Source organism: Rissa tridactyla, chromosome 3 (genome assembly GCF_028500815.1).
Source record: "Rissa tridactyla isolate bRisTri1 chromosome 3, bRisTri1.patW.cur.20221130, whole genome shotgun sequence".
Classification (NCBI taxonomy): Eukaryota; Metazoa; Chordata; class Aves; order Charadriiformes; family Laridae; genus Rissa; species Rissa tridactyla.
The window spans coordinates 59951239-59969568 of NC_071468.1; the positions used below are offsets into that span (position 1 = coordinate 59951239).

The 18330-nt window shown below is 41.4% G+C and overlaps 1 protein-coding gene across 3 annotated transcripts in view; it reads left to right on the top strand.

Annotated features, from left to right (window-relative positions):
* Positions 1-18330, top strand: part of SNX9 (sorting nexin 9) — a 69286-nt gene that overhangs the window by 18701 nt on the left and 32255 nt on the right. For all 3 annotated transcript variants that reach the window (XM_054193931.1, XM_054193930.1, XM_054193932.1), the window contains exons 2-4: positions 557-643; positions 2368-2442; positions 3592-3714. In XM_054193931.1, the coding sequence (XP_054049906.1) occupies positions 557-643; positions 2368-2442; positions 3592-3714 (285 nt within the window). The remainder of the gene's footprint in view (positions 1-556; positions 644-2367; positions 2443-3591; positions 3715-18330) is intronic.

Sequence of the window (18330 nt, forward strand, 5' to 3'; positions counted from 1 at the left end):
TGTTTGTTCGTGCATTTGCATAGTTCATCCTGTATACAAAAAGCCTCGAAACATAATTTTACATTTTACTTTTTATGTGCAGAAGTGGTTATCTACATCTGCAATTACTTGTTTTTCCTTTTCTGAATTGCTTGCTCTGTGAAACAGTGCCCTTTACCCGAATTTGAGTTGGAATGTGTTTTGTAGAAAAAAAAATAAAATTAATTGGATTGTTTGCTAAAGTTAGAAGTCTTTCCTTCTTCCCCTGGAAAAAGTTGTACAGATAGTTCTGGACATGGCAGGGAACAGCCAGTCTTAAACTGTGAATCCTCCTGGAAAATAATGATCATCTCAAGCTCTGCAGAAGACTTTAATCTTGTAAAGTTTGCATTAGTGTTTTGTTTGGAGTTCAAATTTAGGAAATGCTAGCTTCCTACATGCTGAGTTGCTCTGTGTACATCCGGCCTTACCCCATTTACTATTTCTGCTACTTAAGAATAAGTTGTGCTGGTACGTCCTTCATTAAATCTTTTAAATAAGCTGGAAGGTTCACTGCTATGTTCTTTTTCATATACAGGCTCGTGTTATGTATGATTTTGCTGCTGAGCCTGGAAACAACGAGCTGACTGTCAGTGAAGGGGAGATCATCGTAATTACCAACCCGGTAAGAAAACTGAGATGGAATTAAGACTTCAGTTCACTTTCCTGACCTACTTCTAGCTGATGGAAGGAAAAAAAAAGGTGCTAGGTGACACCTGAAAGCCCTGGCTACCCTCCCCTGAAGAATTAGTGAATAAACTGTATACAAAAATTTTTCTAATAGTTTTGTGGAAACAAATGCAATGAGCAATTTTGGAGGACAGGGGCCCTCTCAGATTGTGCCTACACACTTAGGAATTTGCTCAGCTTTGTTACCCTCTGAACAGAGCTGAGTGCTAAGGCAGAGGAAGGAGCTAGTGATGGTGATACCCTTTACATCTGAATGTGTTGTCTTATTTCGTGTGCCTAATGTTCCACATGTTGTGCGTATGTAAACTTTCAGGTGCTTGCCACTTGCATTTAAATATGACATGCCAGCTCCCTTCTCAGTTTTGAGTTTCTTAATGAATGACTTCAGCATTCCAAATTTGTTCAAAGAACTTGTGACAAAATTTGTTGCTAAATTGTATGTCCTTTCATAGTTAAAGCAATATGGACAAGTTACAGGGAAGGAGTGGTGAAAATACTATGGTAATACTATCAGGGAGTTCTTAAATTATTAGTACTTTTGAGCACTGACAGTTTGTGTGTACAACTTGATTTTTGGCTCAAGATGTCATTGCTCTTGCAGTTTAACCAAACTAGTTGAATCTGTAACCTGAGATTTCTAGTTGTTTCTGTGTTCTTGAGTGTGAGCTTTTAGGTACATAAGAAAAAGCAAATGAAAGTTTGTTTTTTCAATAACTGATTGATCTTTGCTGTTTAAAATCTTGACTACATAAGCAGACTTCTTACTATGTGCAGGATTACATAAAATTTCCAAGTGAAAGAAAAAAATTGTGAATAAACAAATACATCCATTAAAAAGAAAATTAAGAAAACCTGAAAGTCAATAATTGCTGCCTAGCATATACGGGTCCAAATTTCAGCTGTGAGTTAGCTTGACATGTAACTATGTGTTCAAGGAACAGCTTGATTTAAAACAGAACTGGCTTATTCCAGATAATGTCCTGGAATTGACTTTGCTTAACTGCAAAGGTTTCTTAGTATATGTGGAATATGTGTTTTTAAAAAAACAAACAGTAACAGGATGCCCCACTGAGATCAGAACTGAACTGGCATGAGACCTGCCTCTGAAATTAAATGTAAACTAGAAGGAGTGTCCCCAGATCTTGCATGACATATGCCTCTATTAATCTTAGATTATCCTTGATATTTTTATGGATTATAGCTCCCACTCACCACACATCTCTGCACCGTCAATAAGTGAAGCAGAGATTTTACAGATGTTACCAATAGGTTAATTCCTCAAGTCTTGTTTCTTTATAATCTGATGATTAAAATTAGTGCTTTGGAATTGGCATACTCGTAGCTGTGTTTTGGTGCGGTCTGTGTCCAGACAATTGACTGTTGTTTCATAAATGATAAAGTGCTGAAAATCAACCTCTTTCCCCTTCATGCTTGTTAAATCTAAAGTCCACAATAGCTGTGTGAAACAAGCATAGTCTGTTCTGTTTAAATTAGTTTCTGCCGCTTCAGCAGATTTAAGCGAGTTTGTTCGTGGTCTTACAGTCATAACTGTATTTCGAATGTTGCGTTTTGACAGCAAGACAGTGCTTCCTCCTGAGCTGTTTAAAGCGTGCCATGGGATCCATCTAGCAAAACTATTTCTGTTATTACTTCTTTTAGGATGTTGGTGGAGGCTGGTTAGAAGGAAAAAACAGCCAAGGCGAGAGGGGACTTGTTCCAACAGATTACGTTGAGGTAAGTGACTACACTGCTCTACACTAGGAAAGCAGAACTACTGAAAAGGTCATCTTGTGGTTTGCTGATCAAACTGCAGTGCTCAAACATAAAGCTTCCAGTGTTAAAGCCTGGAATATATAATCTTATTGTAGCAACTGTAGCTGGCTTTGGAGACCAGTGCAAAAATGGCAAAGGTACCATGCTTCTTAGTGGATTCCCAAGAAACGCAACAGGAGGTTGTCTATAGTGAATGCTGGTGACATGCAGAACATGAGCTGTTTTGAGTCTGCTCCTGGTTTTGGGGGTCTCGTGATCCAATAATTGTTTTGTTCTCCTGTCTGAAGATACAGAAGTGAAATGAGTAATGCAAGTTTACACAGGTGGCTGATTTGTCACACACTCATAAATCTCTGGAATGTAACCCCATTTCTGGGGCTCAGGATATGGGATCCCAAATCCAGGGACTACAAAGCTTTTCTTCTTCCTGAGGGCCTTTGCTGTCTCTTTAGCGTCTGTTGATCTCTCTTTGTTTAAAGATGGGTAGTATAGGGGTGGGTATGGAATGGGGGTCTCAATGCAAAGACCAGAATCCAGTTCATGCTTGGATGGTCCACTGTCTATATGTTTGCAGGTTGCCAGTTAGGTGAAGACTCTGTGTGTAATTTCTGCAGGCGTGTGCCTCCCTTCCTTCACCAGTGCTGTGTTTATTAAAAAAAAAAAAAAATATATAAAAATGGGGGACACGCAGTGCTGGCTCGTGTGACCCCGTTTTTTGTCTTCAGTTGGCTAGGTCATGGTCTTGTAGCTTTTTGGCTCTCCACACTTGCTGTACCAAGCTGATACTCTTGAGTATTGAGTTCCCAGTCTCCAAGCAGTAATGTTAACCTTGTTAATCCTTAAGGAATTTATAGATAGGTTTACACTGTTACAACAGTCTTACATGATACACTTTTGTCATGCAAACCAATTCCATCTCTTCTGGAAGTAAATCTTTCAGATTATCACATCAGTTTCCTGTAAAAGGTTCTATTGAATTTGGATTCAAAAAGGGTATATGCAACCATCTTAAAGCCTAGTGACATGAATGTTAGGATGATTATATATGATAAGCAGCATAATTTGATAATTGGAAGCATGAAAAATCTCTTGCGATTTTTTCCATTTCAGATCATAACCGAAGGTGCAAAAGATGGAATTAGCTGCGGCAACTCATTAGCTGATCAAGCCTTTTTTGATTCCCTTTCTTCAAATACAGCTCAGACCAACTCTGCTGCAAAAAGCAGTAATCAGGTATGTCTCTCAGTTTTTCAGGCACAGTGGGCATGGCAAGTTTTGTTGACGTAAGTACTTCTGCCCTTCAATTGTGCTGTACCGTATTTGTGAACCATCATAAAAGTACTAATTAAAGTGTGTTTTCATTAGGGAACACTTGTTGAATACTAATGATATGTGTGACTGTTCAGGTACTGTGTTCTAACATTTTCAGAAATAGAGCATTTTTATTCTTTCCAGTCTGCAGTCATATAAATCTGTGACTTCCTCGGTCTTGACCTCAGTTCTGTGTAAGCACTCTCTTAGCAAATTTACTTTATTTTCAAGTTACTTGTGTTAGTATGCTAACCTTTTTAAGGAACCAAAGTTTCTTTTTTTTTTTTTTTTATGTCTACTACAATTGGGTGGTCTAGGCATCATCAGCCAGAATGAATGGATATATATCTCTTTCAGAATCTGAGTGAGAGTTGCATCTTTGATTAAAAAAGCTGAAGCAAGTTCATGCATTGTCCCCAGTCCGTTGGAGAAGAGGCTGACTGGTTTTGCTGGAAGATATATTTTTCTTTTTTTCTTTTCTCCCTCTATTCCTAGCTTTTTGCCTGCTGTGTCAGTTCATTAGCAGCAAGTATTTAGTTTCTGAGGACGTACGTTATCTTAAACACAAACTGTTTATTATGGTCTACAGACTGCTGCATGTCTCACATGTAGGAACAGTTAAACATTCTTAACTCCACAGGTCAACATAAGTACAAAATCTGTTTTTTCCAGCAGCAGCATGCAGAGGTCTTTTGTGTTGGAAAGGAAATGCTTTACTTACCACACCTGGTTTGTGGGTCAGTTAAATACCAGTTATTAGTTTTCTTAATTGTAACTTGCACCACAGGACTTTGACACAAAGTGACATCTCTTGAAAACTGTACATGGTGCATTTTTGTATGACAGTTCATTGACTGTATATTGTTTTATTTGTGCTTCCTTGTATTCATCCAGACAATGCCAAGATTGTAATTCTGACATCACATGTATAGTGAGAACTCCGGACCTCACTGTGACTGTCTCAATGTTATTGATGTCCAGTAAATGTTTAGGCTAAACACAGAACTCTTGAAATGCCTCATGAATTTCTCATGTCAGACTGAGCCAAAAGCATTGATTTTAGGTTCACTTTCCCTCAGTAAAACTTTGAGTAATTCGAAGGTAGAGTGGTACCCTCATTTCTTCTGCTCTGTCCACTACCCTTGCCCTGTTTTTTCCTTCTATAGAGTTTCTAACCAAACTTTTTTTCTGGATAAGCTTGAAATATTTGCAGCAGCTATTGTCAAATCTGAATACTGTTCCGCTTCTGAAGGAAGAGAAACATATCACTTAATTTGACCTAGGAAGAATTGCTTAGTAACAAAATGAATATACAATATTTTGAATGGTGGTAGAGGCATCTATCAGAGATAATCTGTGCTTAACACAAGCTACTCCTGTGTGGACAAAGGAAGAAAAAAAAAAAAGCCCTTGCCTCTATAGTGGAAAGGTTAAAATAAAGGTATCTATTATATCCTAAATGATAATTACTATGGCAATGTAGTTTTGGAAGTTGTATTTCTAGAGGAGAGAAAAGCTGGAAAATATGATCACTTTACAATACAGTTTACACAGGATCACCGGTATACTGGCCCCGTAATACATAGAAATTGCAGTTTCTTCTTAAAAAATTTTGGAAAGGAGTAACTTCAGGCAGACAGCTTGTCTCACCTGTTTCAGTGCCTTATTTTCATAAGTGTCCTTTTCCTCTCCATTATCCTTCAAATGCTGTGTGAGACAGCTGGGAGAACCAGGGTACTATAGTGTATTGCAGTAAAACTGTACTGCTAACATTAATAGGAGAGAGAGGAGGAGAATGTGTACCTGGATGCAGTCAAGGCCAGGCAAGATACTTGGGGGGGTAGGAGGAGGATGGGGAGCAAATTCCCTCAGGCTAGTGTGTTTGGGTCTTTTTTGTTTTCCTGGTTTTTCATAGTAGGAACCATCCTGTTGCATGGTCAGGATTTTATGTCAAGTTTTCCATTTTCTCGGTTTAACTGAGTTCAGTATCTGCAGTTTAGTTATATGTATTTTCTAGAAAAACAACAGATCTTGATTTAAAGTCTAGTTTCTTCAGCTTCTGACATACATCTGGTAGTTTGTTCCAGTGGCTTATTGCTAATAGAGATTTAATAGGTATAGTAAGCGGTCTGGCTTCCGCTTTCAGATGTTAAGACTTTCTCCCAGATCAGAGAGCTCTCTAGTGTATGGTATTTTCTCCTTGCAAAAATTCTATGGCTAATTGTCCTCTTGATTAAGAAATTCTGTTTGTTCTGTCTGGTTTAAGGCACTTTTCCTGCCCTCAGAAAAAAAAAAAAGCAGCTTTCTTCTGGAGTCTCTTTGATCTCGTGACTTGTCTGTAAAATGTGTGCATTGCTCCTGTGTACTTCGTGTGATATCAAACAGGTTTGTCATTGCTGCTCTGGTGTAGAAAAGCCCAATACAGTGAAAGACTGCATTGGCTCCTGTAATACTGCATCAGGAGGTTATACTGGATTGCTCATCCCCTGCATACTGGCTTCTCTTCTAGAGCCACTGTTTTATAAAAATATGATGATCTGCTTTGTGGGTATGACCCTTCTTCCCAGATGTATTACCCTGCATTTGGTTATGATAACATGAGTTTGCTCAGGCAGTTTGGATTGATCTGTGTTCAGATGCACAGTTGCAAGCAATTGATTTACTCTTTTCAAGTGCCTTAATGAGTGACTAGGTCAATATACAAAGTACTTGATCTTAAATGAAACTTGTGTGTTCAGGCTATGGAGGGGGGGGGGGCGGTATTAAACCACAGTATTGTGGTTTAAGCCCAGCCAGCAGCTCAGCCCCACAAAGTCACTCGCTCAGTCCCCCCACAGCAGGATGGGAGAGAGAATCAGAAGGGTAAAAGTGTAGAAACCCACGGGATAAAGACAGTTTAATAGGTAGAGCAAAAGCTGTGCATGCAAGCAAAGCAAAACAAGGAATTCATTCATGGCTTCCCATCGACAGGCAGGCGTTCAGCCATCTCCAGGAAAGCAGGGCTCCATCATAATAATGGTTTACTTGGGAGGACAAAATGCCATCACTCCAAATGTACCCCCCTTCCTTCTTCCCCCAGCTTTATATGCTGAGCATGAAGTCCTATGGTATGGAATATCCCTTTGGTCAGTTGGGGTCAGCTGTCCCAGCTGTGTCCCCTGACAACTTCTTGCGCACCCCCAGCGTACTTGCTGGTGGGGTGGTGTGAGGAGCAGAAAAGGCCTTGACTCTGTGTAAGCACTGCTCAGCAGTAACGAAAACATCTCTGTGTTATTAATGCTGTTTTGGTCACAAATCTGAAACATAGCCCCATACCAGCTACTGTGGAGAAAATTAACTCTATCCCAGCCAAAACCAGTACAACCAGGTATATTTGAATGCAAACTTTGTCTATAGCTTTTTTTTTTTGTCTTAGTTTTATTTTTTAAGTTCTGAACTGGTTAGCCTGTCAGTTTAGAAATATCTCAAATGGCAATGTGCTTCTGATAGGGCTTTAAAAAATTCCAACAGATTTATTTTTCAGCTTTATATGTTATATTTTTGCTGGCATATCTTCATATGCCCTGATAGGTCTGAGGGGACGACTGCTTTTCTTAAGTAGCAATGCTGGGCATGATAGAGAACCCTAAATCATTACCGTTTTCCCAGATTGGTTTCTATGCATGCATATATCTCTCTCTCAAAATAAACTTCTTCCCTCTGTCTACACTCATACCTTTCCAGCACCCTTGCTTTCCAGGCAAACAAGAGGCTTTTGGTTTCCTACTCTGGAATCCATAGCTTTTTTTGTTTTGTTAAGAAAACGTCGTCAGCTCAAACACTGACCTACTGCCTATCTGTCCTTTTCTAAGACGTTTTTTTGTTGTTGTTCAGTAAATAATCTCCTAAAAAGTAATTCATAAGCCATAACTAAAAGCAGCTGCTTTTACTTGCTTTTCTTCCCTGAGAAAGATACAATGATCACAGCAACGTTTTGATGTTGTGCCTTACCTGCGTTTGCCACAGGTGTAAAGTTACAATAGAAAAGGGGCACAGAGGTACCTCCTAAGGAGAAGAGAATTCCGCATGACCCTTGGCAGCTCACTCTTCCCCAGTTCACTCCTTGCATCACAATAGCTGCCTTGGTAAAGCTGGCAGCTGCTCTTTCAAAGAGCTACCTGTAGAAGATATTGGGGAGATGAAAGCAATCGGAGGAAGCAATGAAGCTAGTTATACACAAACAAGGGAAAAAAATTACTCAAGGCGTCTATTTTTACACTCAGAAGGAGAAAAGCAGATAGGAGAACTTAATGTTACATCTGCCCATAACATTTGCAGTTTAATGTCTGAAAAGCCTTTAAAATATTATTCAACAAAATACAAGTTAAGTAATCCTTAGTTGCCAAAGATGGAGCTTTTGTACAGGTCTTGCGCTGTTTTGACCTTGTAGCCGTTGGACACAGAAAGGGAATGAGAAATCTTTCTTCTCTGTCAATCCACTGTTCCTCTGAGTGGCAATGCAGGTTGCTAATTTTAGACTGTCATTTGGAACAACCAGTGAGTTAAGTGTATCAGCACTTAAGGTTTTCTCTGTTTGCTAGAATTGCATATACATATTAAAGTAAGTTACCTGTAAACTCTTCGGGTCTTAGAATAACACTGGCAATAATGGCACTGAAATGGATATAAATTATAGCAGGTTAAACCAAATAAACATCTTGAAATACACTGAACACAAAATTTCTCATTTCTGTTGAAAAAGGAGTGGTATATTTTTCTCTTGTGGTATTTCTTTGATGCAGAGTTCCTTCCAGGGGCTGTAGCAGCAATGGATATCCTGTTTCACAGTTTTAAATAGTGTTTCTCATTGCAGTTTGGAGCCTTCATAATTAAAGTATGTATGGAAATACAAGCATTAATGTAAAATTCATTCTGAGTAGTCTCCTCCAACTCGGTTTGGGGTTCTTTTTGTGATCAAGACTAGTCCTTCTCAAGTCACAGATGCATTTATTTTGCACGTGTTTCAGGTTCAGAAACTGCAGTTTTAACAGTGATCTCTCTCCATTCTAAACCACAACTTGTGGTGGTTTTTCATTTCTCTAACTTAAAATGTTTTAACAGCTGTGAATAAATATCATCTTTCTGTTTTAACAATAGGGTTTGTCTTAGTTTTTTAGATTTCATCTAAATTAAATCTAAATTACAACTATATTGGCCCAAACTAGTTCTCCTTATTAAGAAGCTAAAACTTTATCTGCACAGTATGTACAATTAGTATAATGTAGTCCAGTTATTTACAGCCTGTGTAACATGCATGTTTGAACATAGGATAGAAATGCTATCAATTTCAGTATATTATATATTTTAATCTAAATGATTTCTCCTCCCTTCCCTCTAGAGCTTAAAGTCTAGCCTTTTTTTTTTGTTTGTTTTTGTTCTTCCCCACTGGAGAATAGAAAACTAGTATTAAAAATGTATAAATGAAATTGGAGTACTGCCTGTCTGTTTCAGAATGGAAGTGGATCGCTAGCTATGTTGACGTAGGAGCTGTAGATGCGGCTTCACAGAATTTAAGATATAAAAATAGTTCTTGTAGCTAACCATAAGTTGCATTTGTAGAGGAGTTTGTTCCCTTTTCTTGACGCTGATTCTATAATCGCTGCCAAGCATACTTCTGTATGAAGATGACTGTACAGATCTTCTTAGTAAGTTCTGGATGAAGTAAGTATCCTGAGAATTCCCATTTTTGTGAATTGCAGATTTGTCAGTTAATTCCAGTGTGACCTTAGTGAATCCATATGTTTCGTGTCTCAGTTATGTTGTGGGCAGAGCAGCAAGTGCCCATGAGTAAGTACAGGAAGCAACTAACAGAAACCTCTCGTGTTTGTATTGTTTTATCCACTGGTAAGTGTGAAATCACTCAGGACAGTTTCTCTTTCAGTGGAAGAAAGATCAGCTGCTACACAGTTGTTGAAGGATATGAAAATACATGGACTGTCTTATGTGTAGAAAACCCTTTTCCTTCAGAAAACTGTGGGACTTCGGTGTAGGCAGGATGAATAAATAGTAGTGAAAACACCTAGATTGGTGTGCAGGACCTGAGGCAACTCTTAAGTTACCTTTTGTGTAGACATAAGCTGTTGAACGTGCATAAGGAGGAAGCTAAAGAAGCTATTCCCAGAGCTTTCTTTATTTCATATCTTTTCCACTCTTTGCAACTCAGTGCTGGAAAGGCAAATTGTCATGGTTAAATTTGCATACCATAACTACCTTCTCCCCCCACCCCCAACTGCTATGAGCAGCAATAAATGTGAAGACTGAAGAAAATAAATATAGTGCTCTTAATAAGAGTGCACCATTCTACTTATGTGGAAGTTTTGACATGCATGTTACTGCATTCCTGTAACAGTGTTTCCATTCTCTGAGTTGCTGCTGTGTGTGCAGTAAAGTAGAAGTATCGTCATGGGAAATGTGACTCATTCAGTTTGGTTGAGTCCAGTTTGTCTTGTTAAACCAGTATGCTAAATTACCTTATAAATTAGGCAGGTAGCTTCACCGTGGAAGTTACAATTACAATTGTTTATGGATTTTGGGAAATGATTGCTTCCTTGACTAATAAACCTTAACTCTGCATAAATGTATATGTTTGCAAGATTAAGTCTGAGGTTGTCTCTAAGTGTGCGTAAGTAATGTCTAGAAGTGCATGGTGCAAAAGATATCTAAAAAGAAATATAAGCAAAACTGGTGGGTTAGAACTGTTCAGAAGAAAAAAAAACCAACCAAACAAACAAAACCCCAAACAAAACAAAATAAAAAAATCCAAAAAAAACCAACCCAAAGTGTTTTATGCTACTTTGGCTTTCATGATTAGTAACTTCTAGTTCCTGTTACAGATAATGACACTATAACATCCTCCATTGCTATGTGTAGTTTGAAAGCTGCTCTTCCTCCCCTCCCCCAGTCACAATCGGAATATTGCATTCAGACTGGTAACAGGAATTTGTGACTAATTATTGTTTAACCAAAATACCAGGCAGTGACTCCCATACAGTACTGGAAACAGTGGCTTGCTTGCTTTGAAATGAATCGTGTTCACATATTAAAAAATAACTGTCCAACATATGACACTGATTGTACCAATTCCAGTTATGGAGCTGTCTTGAGCTTTTTTTGGTGGAATGCAAAGGCTCCAGCAGCAAGGTGTTAAACTGGAGTACTTTGATCACTCCTCACCTCTTGTCTGTACTCATACCCTCTGACAATATCTGACTATTGAAATAGTTTCCCACAATTTGCAGTGTTTGTATGTTCTTTTTCTTGTAGCTTTGTTTTCATTTGACTTCATGTTTTGTGAATTGGTCTTGTAGTTTTTTTGTGTAGTGGTCTTTGGCATTGACTATATAAAGAATATTTTAACTTACTAATAATGACAATTTTATCAGCCCTCCTATGAGTGTTTCTACTTGCTTGCGCACTTGCAGTGGCATGCATGTGTTGCAGAATCCCCTTCACCACAGCAGGGGGCTTACTGCAGTATATAGCTTCCTTTCTGATTTAAATTTTTTGTTGTTAATTGTTCACTGAGCACTTCTTATTTTAAGATGGAATAGTTGGCATTTGTCACCGAAAGTGGTAAGCTGAAAAGCCTTAGCCAGTAATAATCTTCAACTCCTCCTCCAAAAAAAGGTGACAAGGGAAACCCTGTCCTCTCCTCCCAAACAAAAATACAGAGTGCTTTTCCCAAAAAGGAAGGATAAAGCCTTGTTTAATCTTTTTAGCCTGATCCTGGGATGTCTAGAGAACATCAGAGAGAAACAGGGAGTCTTTCTTCTGTTTCTGGCATTGCTGTGACTGCTACTTGGAAAACTGTCTGAAATTTCTCATCTGTGTTTCAAGAAGAAACCATTAAGGATTGAAATCAGCTCAAGAGAAGATAAGCATATAAAGAGGTGACTTGATTGCCATTTATATGTGCAGGTGTGCATAACAAAAACCAGAAGATAGGATCTCCAGTGTCTGAAAGTTAAAACTAAGCAAAATTTAATTTAAAAAAAGTAATAATTTCCTTTAAGCAGTGAGGTTTACAACAGATTTGGTTTTTTTCCCCCTCCCCTCATTCCGTCACTGAGAATTCTTTACTTAAGTCTAAATTATGTATCTTTCTAAAAGACCATTCTGTATTTCAAACATGGTTTTTTTTGAGCTGAATCAGGAGTCAAATCCTGAAAATCCTGTGCCTGCACTGTGCAGAAGCCATACAGTCTGTAGTCCACTCTGGCTCTGAATAACCTCACGGGTGAGGAAATGGGATTGGAAGTGGGAAAAGAACAAAAAACTAACTGTTCCGCTCTTCATGGTAGTAACTCAGTTCTTACACTGGTGGTTTGGTTATTTTCCCCTGCTGAGAAGGAGGGTACTGGTACAAGAAAAGCTGGACATGAGCTGACAATATGCGCTTGCAGTACAGACCAGTACTGTTTAATATCTTCATCAATAACACAGACAGTGGGATCAAGTGCACCCTCAGCAAGTTTGCGGACAACACCAAGCTGAGTGATGTGGCTGACAGGCCTGAGGGGTGGAATGCCATCCAGAGGGACCTAGACAGGCTCGAGAAGTGGGCCCAAGGTGGGGTGCACGGTCCTGCACCTGGGTCAAAGCAACCCACAGTATCAATACAGGCTGGGGGATGAAGGGATTGAGAGTGGTCCTGCTGAGAAGAATTCAGAGGTACAGCTGGATGTGAGCTGAAAACGTGCGCTCACAGCCCAGAAAGCCAACCATATCCTGGGCCACATCAAAAGAAGCGTGGCCAGCAGGTCAAGGGAGGTGATTCTGCCCCTCTGCTCTGCTCTGGTGAGACCCCACCTGCAGTGCTGCGTCCAGCTCTGGAACCCTCAGCAGAGGAAAGACATAGACCTGTTGGAGCAGGTCCAGAGGAAGGCCACAAAGATGATCAGAGAGCTGGAGCACCTCTCTTATGAGGACAGGCTGAGAGAGTTGAGGTTGTTCAGCCTGGAGAGGAGAAGGCTCTGGGGGGACCTTATTGCAGCCTATTCAGTACTTAAAGGGGGCCTACGGGAAAGATGTGGGCAACCTTTTTAGCAGGGCCTGTTGTGATGGGGCAAGGGGTCATGGCTTTAAACTGAAAGAGAGAAGATTTAGACTAGATATAAGGAAAAAATTTACAATGAGGGTGGTGATACGACACTGGAACAGGTTTCTCAGAGAGGTGGTAGATGCCCCATCCCTGGAAACACTCAAGGTCAGGTTGGATGGGGCTCTGAGCAGCCTGATCTAATTGAAGATGTTTCTGCTTATTGCAGGGGAGGTTGGACTAGATGACCTTTAAAAGTCCCTTCCAACCCGAACCATTCTGTGATTCTATTCTATTCTATGAAAGCAAGGAGTGTCCTGTGGGTGTGCCTTGGCTGTATGTAGTTTGTGAGCAGGCTTCTTTGCAGGGACTACTTTATGAAAGGGGCAGTAGGCCTGGGAGTGGAGGTGCTGAATGATGGTTTCCTCTGGAAGGAAGCGAGGTGACAGGAGCAGCTGAAGAACAAATAGTTTCCTTGGACAGCATTGTTACTGCCTCCTTGTCAGCTGCATCTGAGGGTCCTCTCTACTGTTGCTTTCATGTATTTGTCTACAGGAACATTCTAGTATGTGAGTCCATAAAGCTGATTATCCCTTATAGCCTAGCCCATCTCCACTCTTGCTTTTCCTAGAGGATCTCTTTAAGGAGTATACATGGTTAATTGTACAGTAGAAAAGAGGGTCTTCCTTCAGGAGTGAAAGAAGTGCCCAGGATCACAATGCTAAGGTAATGATTTACCAGGAAGAAAGCTTGGGCATAGAATATCATGGGCGTGGCAGCTGCTTCGGTATCTGCTAATGTTCACCCTTCTTCTATGGTAAATACAGCACAGTGAAGGCAGTTCTGTGATTGCTGCAGCAGAGTAGGCTTTTAGCCTTTCACGTTTCTTCCTGGAGGAAAAAAGCTTGATTTTTAGGGTGACTGTCTATGTTCACTTTTTTTTTTTAATGTATCTATTCAGGGGTTGTTATCCAAAGAACTTGGGTTTAGTGTAATGTCTGAGTATGCCTAAGGCTCTGTCTCCATGCAGGTAACTAAGGCAGCTATAAAACTGGAGAGGTCTGCTCATTCCTGTTAGCTATTCAGCTGAGCCACCATGACTCTTGTATTTTCTGCCATCCCACTGTGCTATCTGTCTCTCTTCAACCCCTTTTCAGGAGCGTAACACTTCTCATTGCAGCTTTGGCTGTCCTGAGCTTCCCTTGATCTGATCAGACTTACTTTCTCTACTCGCTGCTTCAGCATGGCTTCTGTCTCTCAGAGTAGTTTTCAAAGTGTATTTGTTATGGTTGGAGGTTGTAATTTTTGATGGCACAGTTACCTAGATCTTTTTAGGTGCTTGGTTTTAGCATCTGAACATCATGTTTTTTTGGCTTTTGTCCCTCAGGAGTAGAATGGATCTATTTGTCCATCAGGAGCATCCATTAATATGAGGAAGGAGTCTGCCAGGAACACTTTAGTTGGCCAAGAGGTCAAAAAAAGATTTTTATGCAGTGCAGAGAGATGCCTCAGTGACTTACCTTAGCTTTACTGTCTATAACTCTGGATGCTCCATAAAGTAGCAAAGATGTCAATTCTTTCTATTTAATTAATGATTCATTTTGTGAAGATACTGACATTCCACCCCTAAGCTGAGTATTTTCCTGTTGTGGTGGAATTTTTTTCTCATTCAACTATAATTAGTTCTTTAAAAACATACTAGACTTCTCGCCCCCTCCCCCGGGCCCTCACCAGTAATGATCTGTTTCTATAGTGAGTGTGAATCTGCCCTTAATGGAAGACTCTTAAAATATTTAGTAATGTGCTCCCTCTCTGTTAGTGGTGGTTTTTCTCCTAGAACAGTAGGAGCGAGCAAGTCTGTAATAGTCTACAAAAGGGAAAATCAGCTGCCTTTAAGGAGTTTATTCTTGAATTCAATCTCATTGTACATAGAATCATAGGGTTGGAAGGGACCTCTGGAGATCATCTAGTCCAACCCCCCTGCCAGAGCAGGGTCACCTAGAGCAGGTTGCACAGGAACGCGTCCAGGCGGGTTTTGAATGTCTCCAGAGTTGGAGACTCCACCATCTCTCTGGGTAGCCTGTTCCAGTGCTCTGCCACCCTCAAAGGAAAGAAGTTCCTCCTCATGTTTAGGTGGAACTTCCCGTGCTCATGTTTGTGCCCGTTACCTCTTGTCCTGTCGCTGGGCACCACTGAAAAGAGCCTGGCCCCATCCTCCTGACACCCACCCTTTAAGCATTTAGAAGTGTTGATAAGGTCCTCCCTCAGCTGTCTTTTTTCCAGACGGAAGAGACCCAAATCCCTCAGCCTTTCTTCATAAGGGAGGTGTTCCAGTCCCCTAATCATCTTGGTAGCTCTCTGCTGCACCCTCTCCAGCAGTTCCCTGTCCTTCTTGAACCGTGGAGCCCAGAAGTGGACACAGTACTCCAGGTGCGGCCTCACCAAGGCAGAGTAGAGGGGGAGGATGACCTCCCTCTACCTGCTGGCCACGCTCTTCTTGATGCACCCCAGGATGCCACTGGCTGCCTTGGCCATGAGGGCACATTGCTGGCTCATGGTCGTCCTGTTGTCCACCAGGACTCCCAGGTCTCTTTCAGCTGAGCTGCTCTCCAGCAGGTCAGCCCCCAACCTGTACTGGTGCATGGGGTTATTCCTCCCCAGGTGCAGCACCCTACGCTTGCCCTTGTTGAATGTCATAAGGTTCCTCTCTGCCCAAATCTCCAACCTGTCCAGGCCTCTCTGTATGGCGGCACAGCCTTCCGGTGTGTCAGCCACCCCTCCCAGCTTTGTGTCATCAGCAAACTTGCTGAGGGTGCACTCCATCCCCTCATCCAGGTCATTGATGAATATATTGAAGAGGACTGGACCCAGTACTGACCCCTGGGGAACACCACTCATCACTGACCTCCAGCTGGACTCTGTGCCCCTAATCACTACCCTCTGAGCTCTCTGTTTCAGCCAGTTATCTATCCACCATACTGTCCATCCATCTAACCCACTCTTCCTAAGCTTCCCTATGAGGATGCTGTGGGAGACTGTGTCGAATGCCTTGCTTAAGTCAAGGTAGACCACATCTACCGCCCTCCCCTCATCTATCCATCCAGTCATGCCATCATAGAAGGCTATCAGATTAGTCAGGTGTGATTTCCCCTTGGTGAATCCATGTTGAGTACTTCTGATAGCTTTCTTTTCCTCCACGTGCCCTGAGGTGATGCCCAGAATGAGCTGTTCCATCATCTTTCCAGGGATGGAGGTGAGGCTGACTGGCCTGTAGTTCCCCGGATCCTCCTTCTTGCCTTTTTTGAAGACTGGAGTGACATTGGCTTTCCTCTAGTCCTCAGACACATCGTCTGTTCTCCAGGACCTTTCAAAGATGATGGAGAGCGGCCCAGCAATGACTTCTGCCAGCTCCCTCAGCACTCTCGGGTGCATCCCATCGGGGCCCATGGACTTGTGAATATCTAATTGACCTAATTGATCCCTCACTCGATCCTCCTCAACCCAGGGGAAGTCTTCTTTCCCCCCTTACTTTCCCCAAAACTTGGGACTCCTGAGGGCTGGGCTGAGCAGTAAAGACTGAAGAAAAGAAGGCATTCAGTAACTCCACCTTCTCCGCATCCTTTGTCACCGTGGCTCCTGTCTAATTCAACAGTGGACCCACAACATCTCTGGTCTTCCTTTTGCTTCCAATATACTTGTAGAAGCCCTTCCTGTTGAGCTTGACATCCCTTGCCAGGTTTAATTCCAAGGTGGCCTTGGCTTTCCGTGTTTCATCCCTGCACGCTCTGGCGGCATTCTTGTAATCCTCCCAAGGGGTCAGTCCATTCTTCCACTTATTGTAAACTTCCTTCTTCCACTTGAGCTTTTTCAGAAGCTCCCTGCCCAACCATGCAAGTCTCCTGCGTCCCTTGGCTGATTTCTTTCTCTTAGGGATGCACCGATCCTGAGCTTGGAGGAAGTGGTCTTTGAATACCAACCAGCTTTCTTGAGCCCCTTTGCCTTCCAGAGCCCTAGCCCACAGGATCTCTCCAGGCAGTTTCTTGAAGAGATCAAAGCTAGCCTTCCTGAAATCCAAGTTTGTAATTTTACTTCTTGTTGTTCTGTGCGTAGTACCCATGATCCTGAACTCTATCACTTCATGATCACTACAACCTAGGGTGCCCCCAACCTTAATGTCCTCCACCAGTCCCTCTGTGTTTGTCTGTACTAGGTCCAGGAGTGCTCCTCTCCTTGTAGGCTCCTGTGTCAAAAAGTTATCATCAATGCACTGGAGGAGCCTCCTGGACTGTGCGTGCCTGGTTGTGTGGTCTTCCCAGATGTTATCTTGAAGAGCAAAGAGATACAATGTTCCATCTGAGGTTTCTTAATTATGCATGGTGTGGCATTTATATCTATGCATTTGCATTTGATTATATATTTGGATGTTAGGTGTGCTGTATCAAGTTATATTGACTAAATAACAGCTTCTTGCAAGGACACTTCATCTTTTTTGTGGTGACTAAAGAGAGATCAGAGGATTATCAGTTTCAGTTATGGAAAACTAAAGGTGTGAGAACATATAATTTAATCACTTACAAAAGAATTGCTGTCTTAATTAGGGTTTACTCAACCAGAGCTAAGCCACGCAAATGGCTTCTCATATGGAATTTGTCAGCTGCTGAGATCCACAGAACTGCTGACTGGAGCCAAGATTACCCTTTTAATAAATGCTGTCTTTACATGGCCTTCCACAGTGTTATGGGACCTCGAGGATGGCAGGCCTGATTCTTGACCCCTTCTCCACGTTTACTGATTATTTTTTTTTTTTTGGCTACTACTTAGAAGCGTCCATGGTGTGTGTGTATGTAGGCAAACACTTGACGAAAGGTGAAAGGAGACCTGTAAATGCTCTTTGAGATGTGTTGTCTATATGTATATATATATTTCTAACTGATCTCTTACCATTTTCCCAGTGCCTCAGAAAGAAATGTGGACCCTTTGGCAGAAAGAAGCTGAGTGGGAATAGCATATCCGGGAATAGCATATCCCACCTCTTTTATAGCCTGTGGGCAATACACCTAGGGTCAAGAGCTCACCCCAGAACTTTCTTGGTCACTTCAAAAGTGAAATTTTCTGATTTGAATACTGCTTCCATATGGGTACATAAAGACAAAATATCTGAGAGTGCAGTTTAAGTAATCCATTTCTCCTTGCTGTACAGCATTTAGTGTATATCAGTACCTGTCTGCAAGTTTGGTGATGGTCACTCTTGACAGTCATTCTTTAGTAACGTACGTACCCAGTGTTAATATTATTACCTACCCCTTGCTTTGCAGCAGATCTTAAGGTTTCTTTGCCACCCACTCATGTACCAGATTTCGCATGAACTGCAGAGAAGAGGAAAACTTTACTCAGCCTTTTGGCAATCATCCCACCTCTGGGCTTTCATTTGCTAGTGATCAGCACAATGTATATTGCAGAAG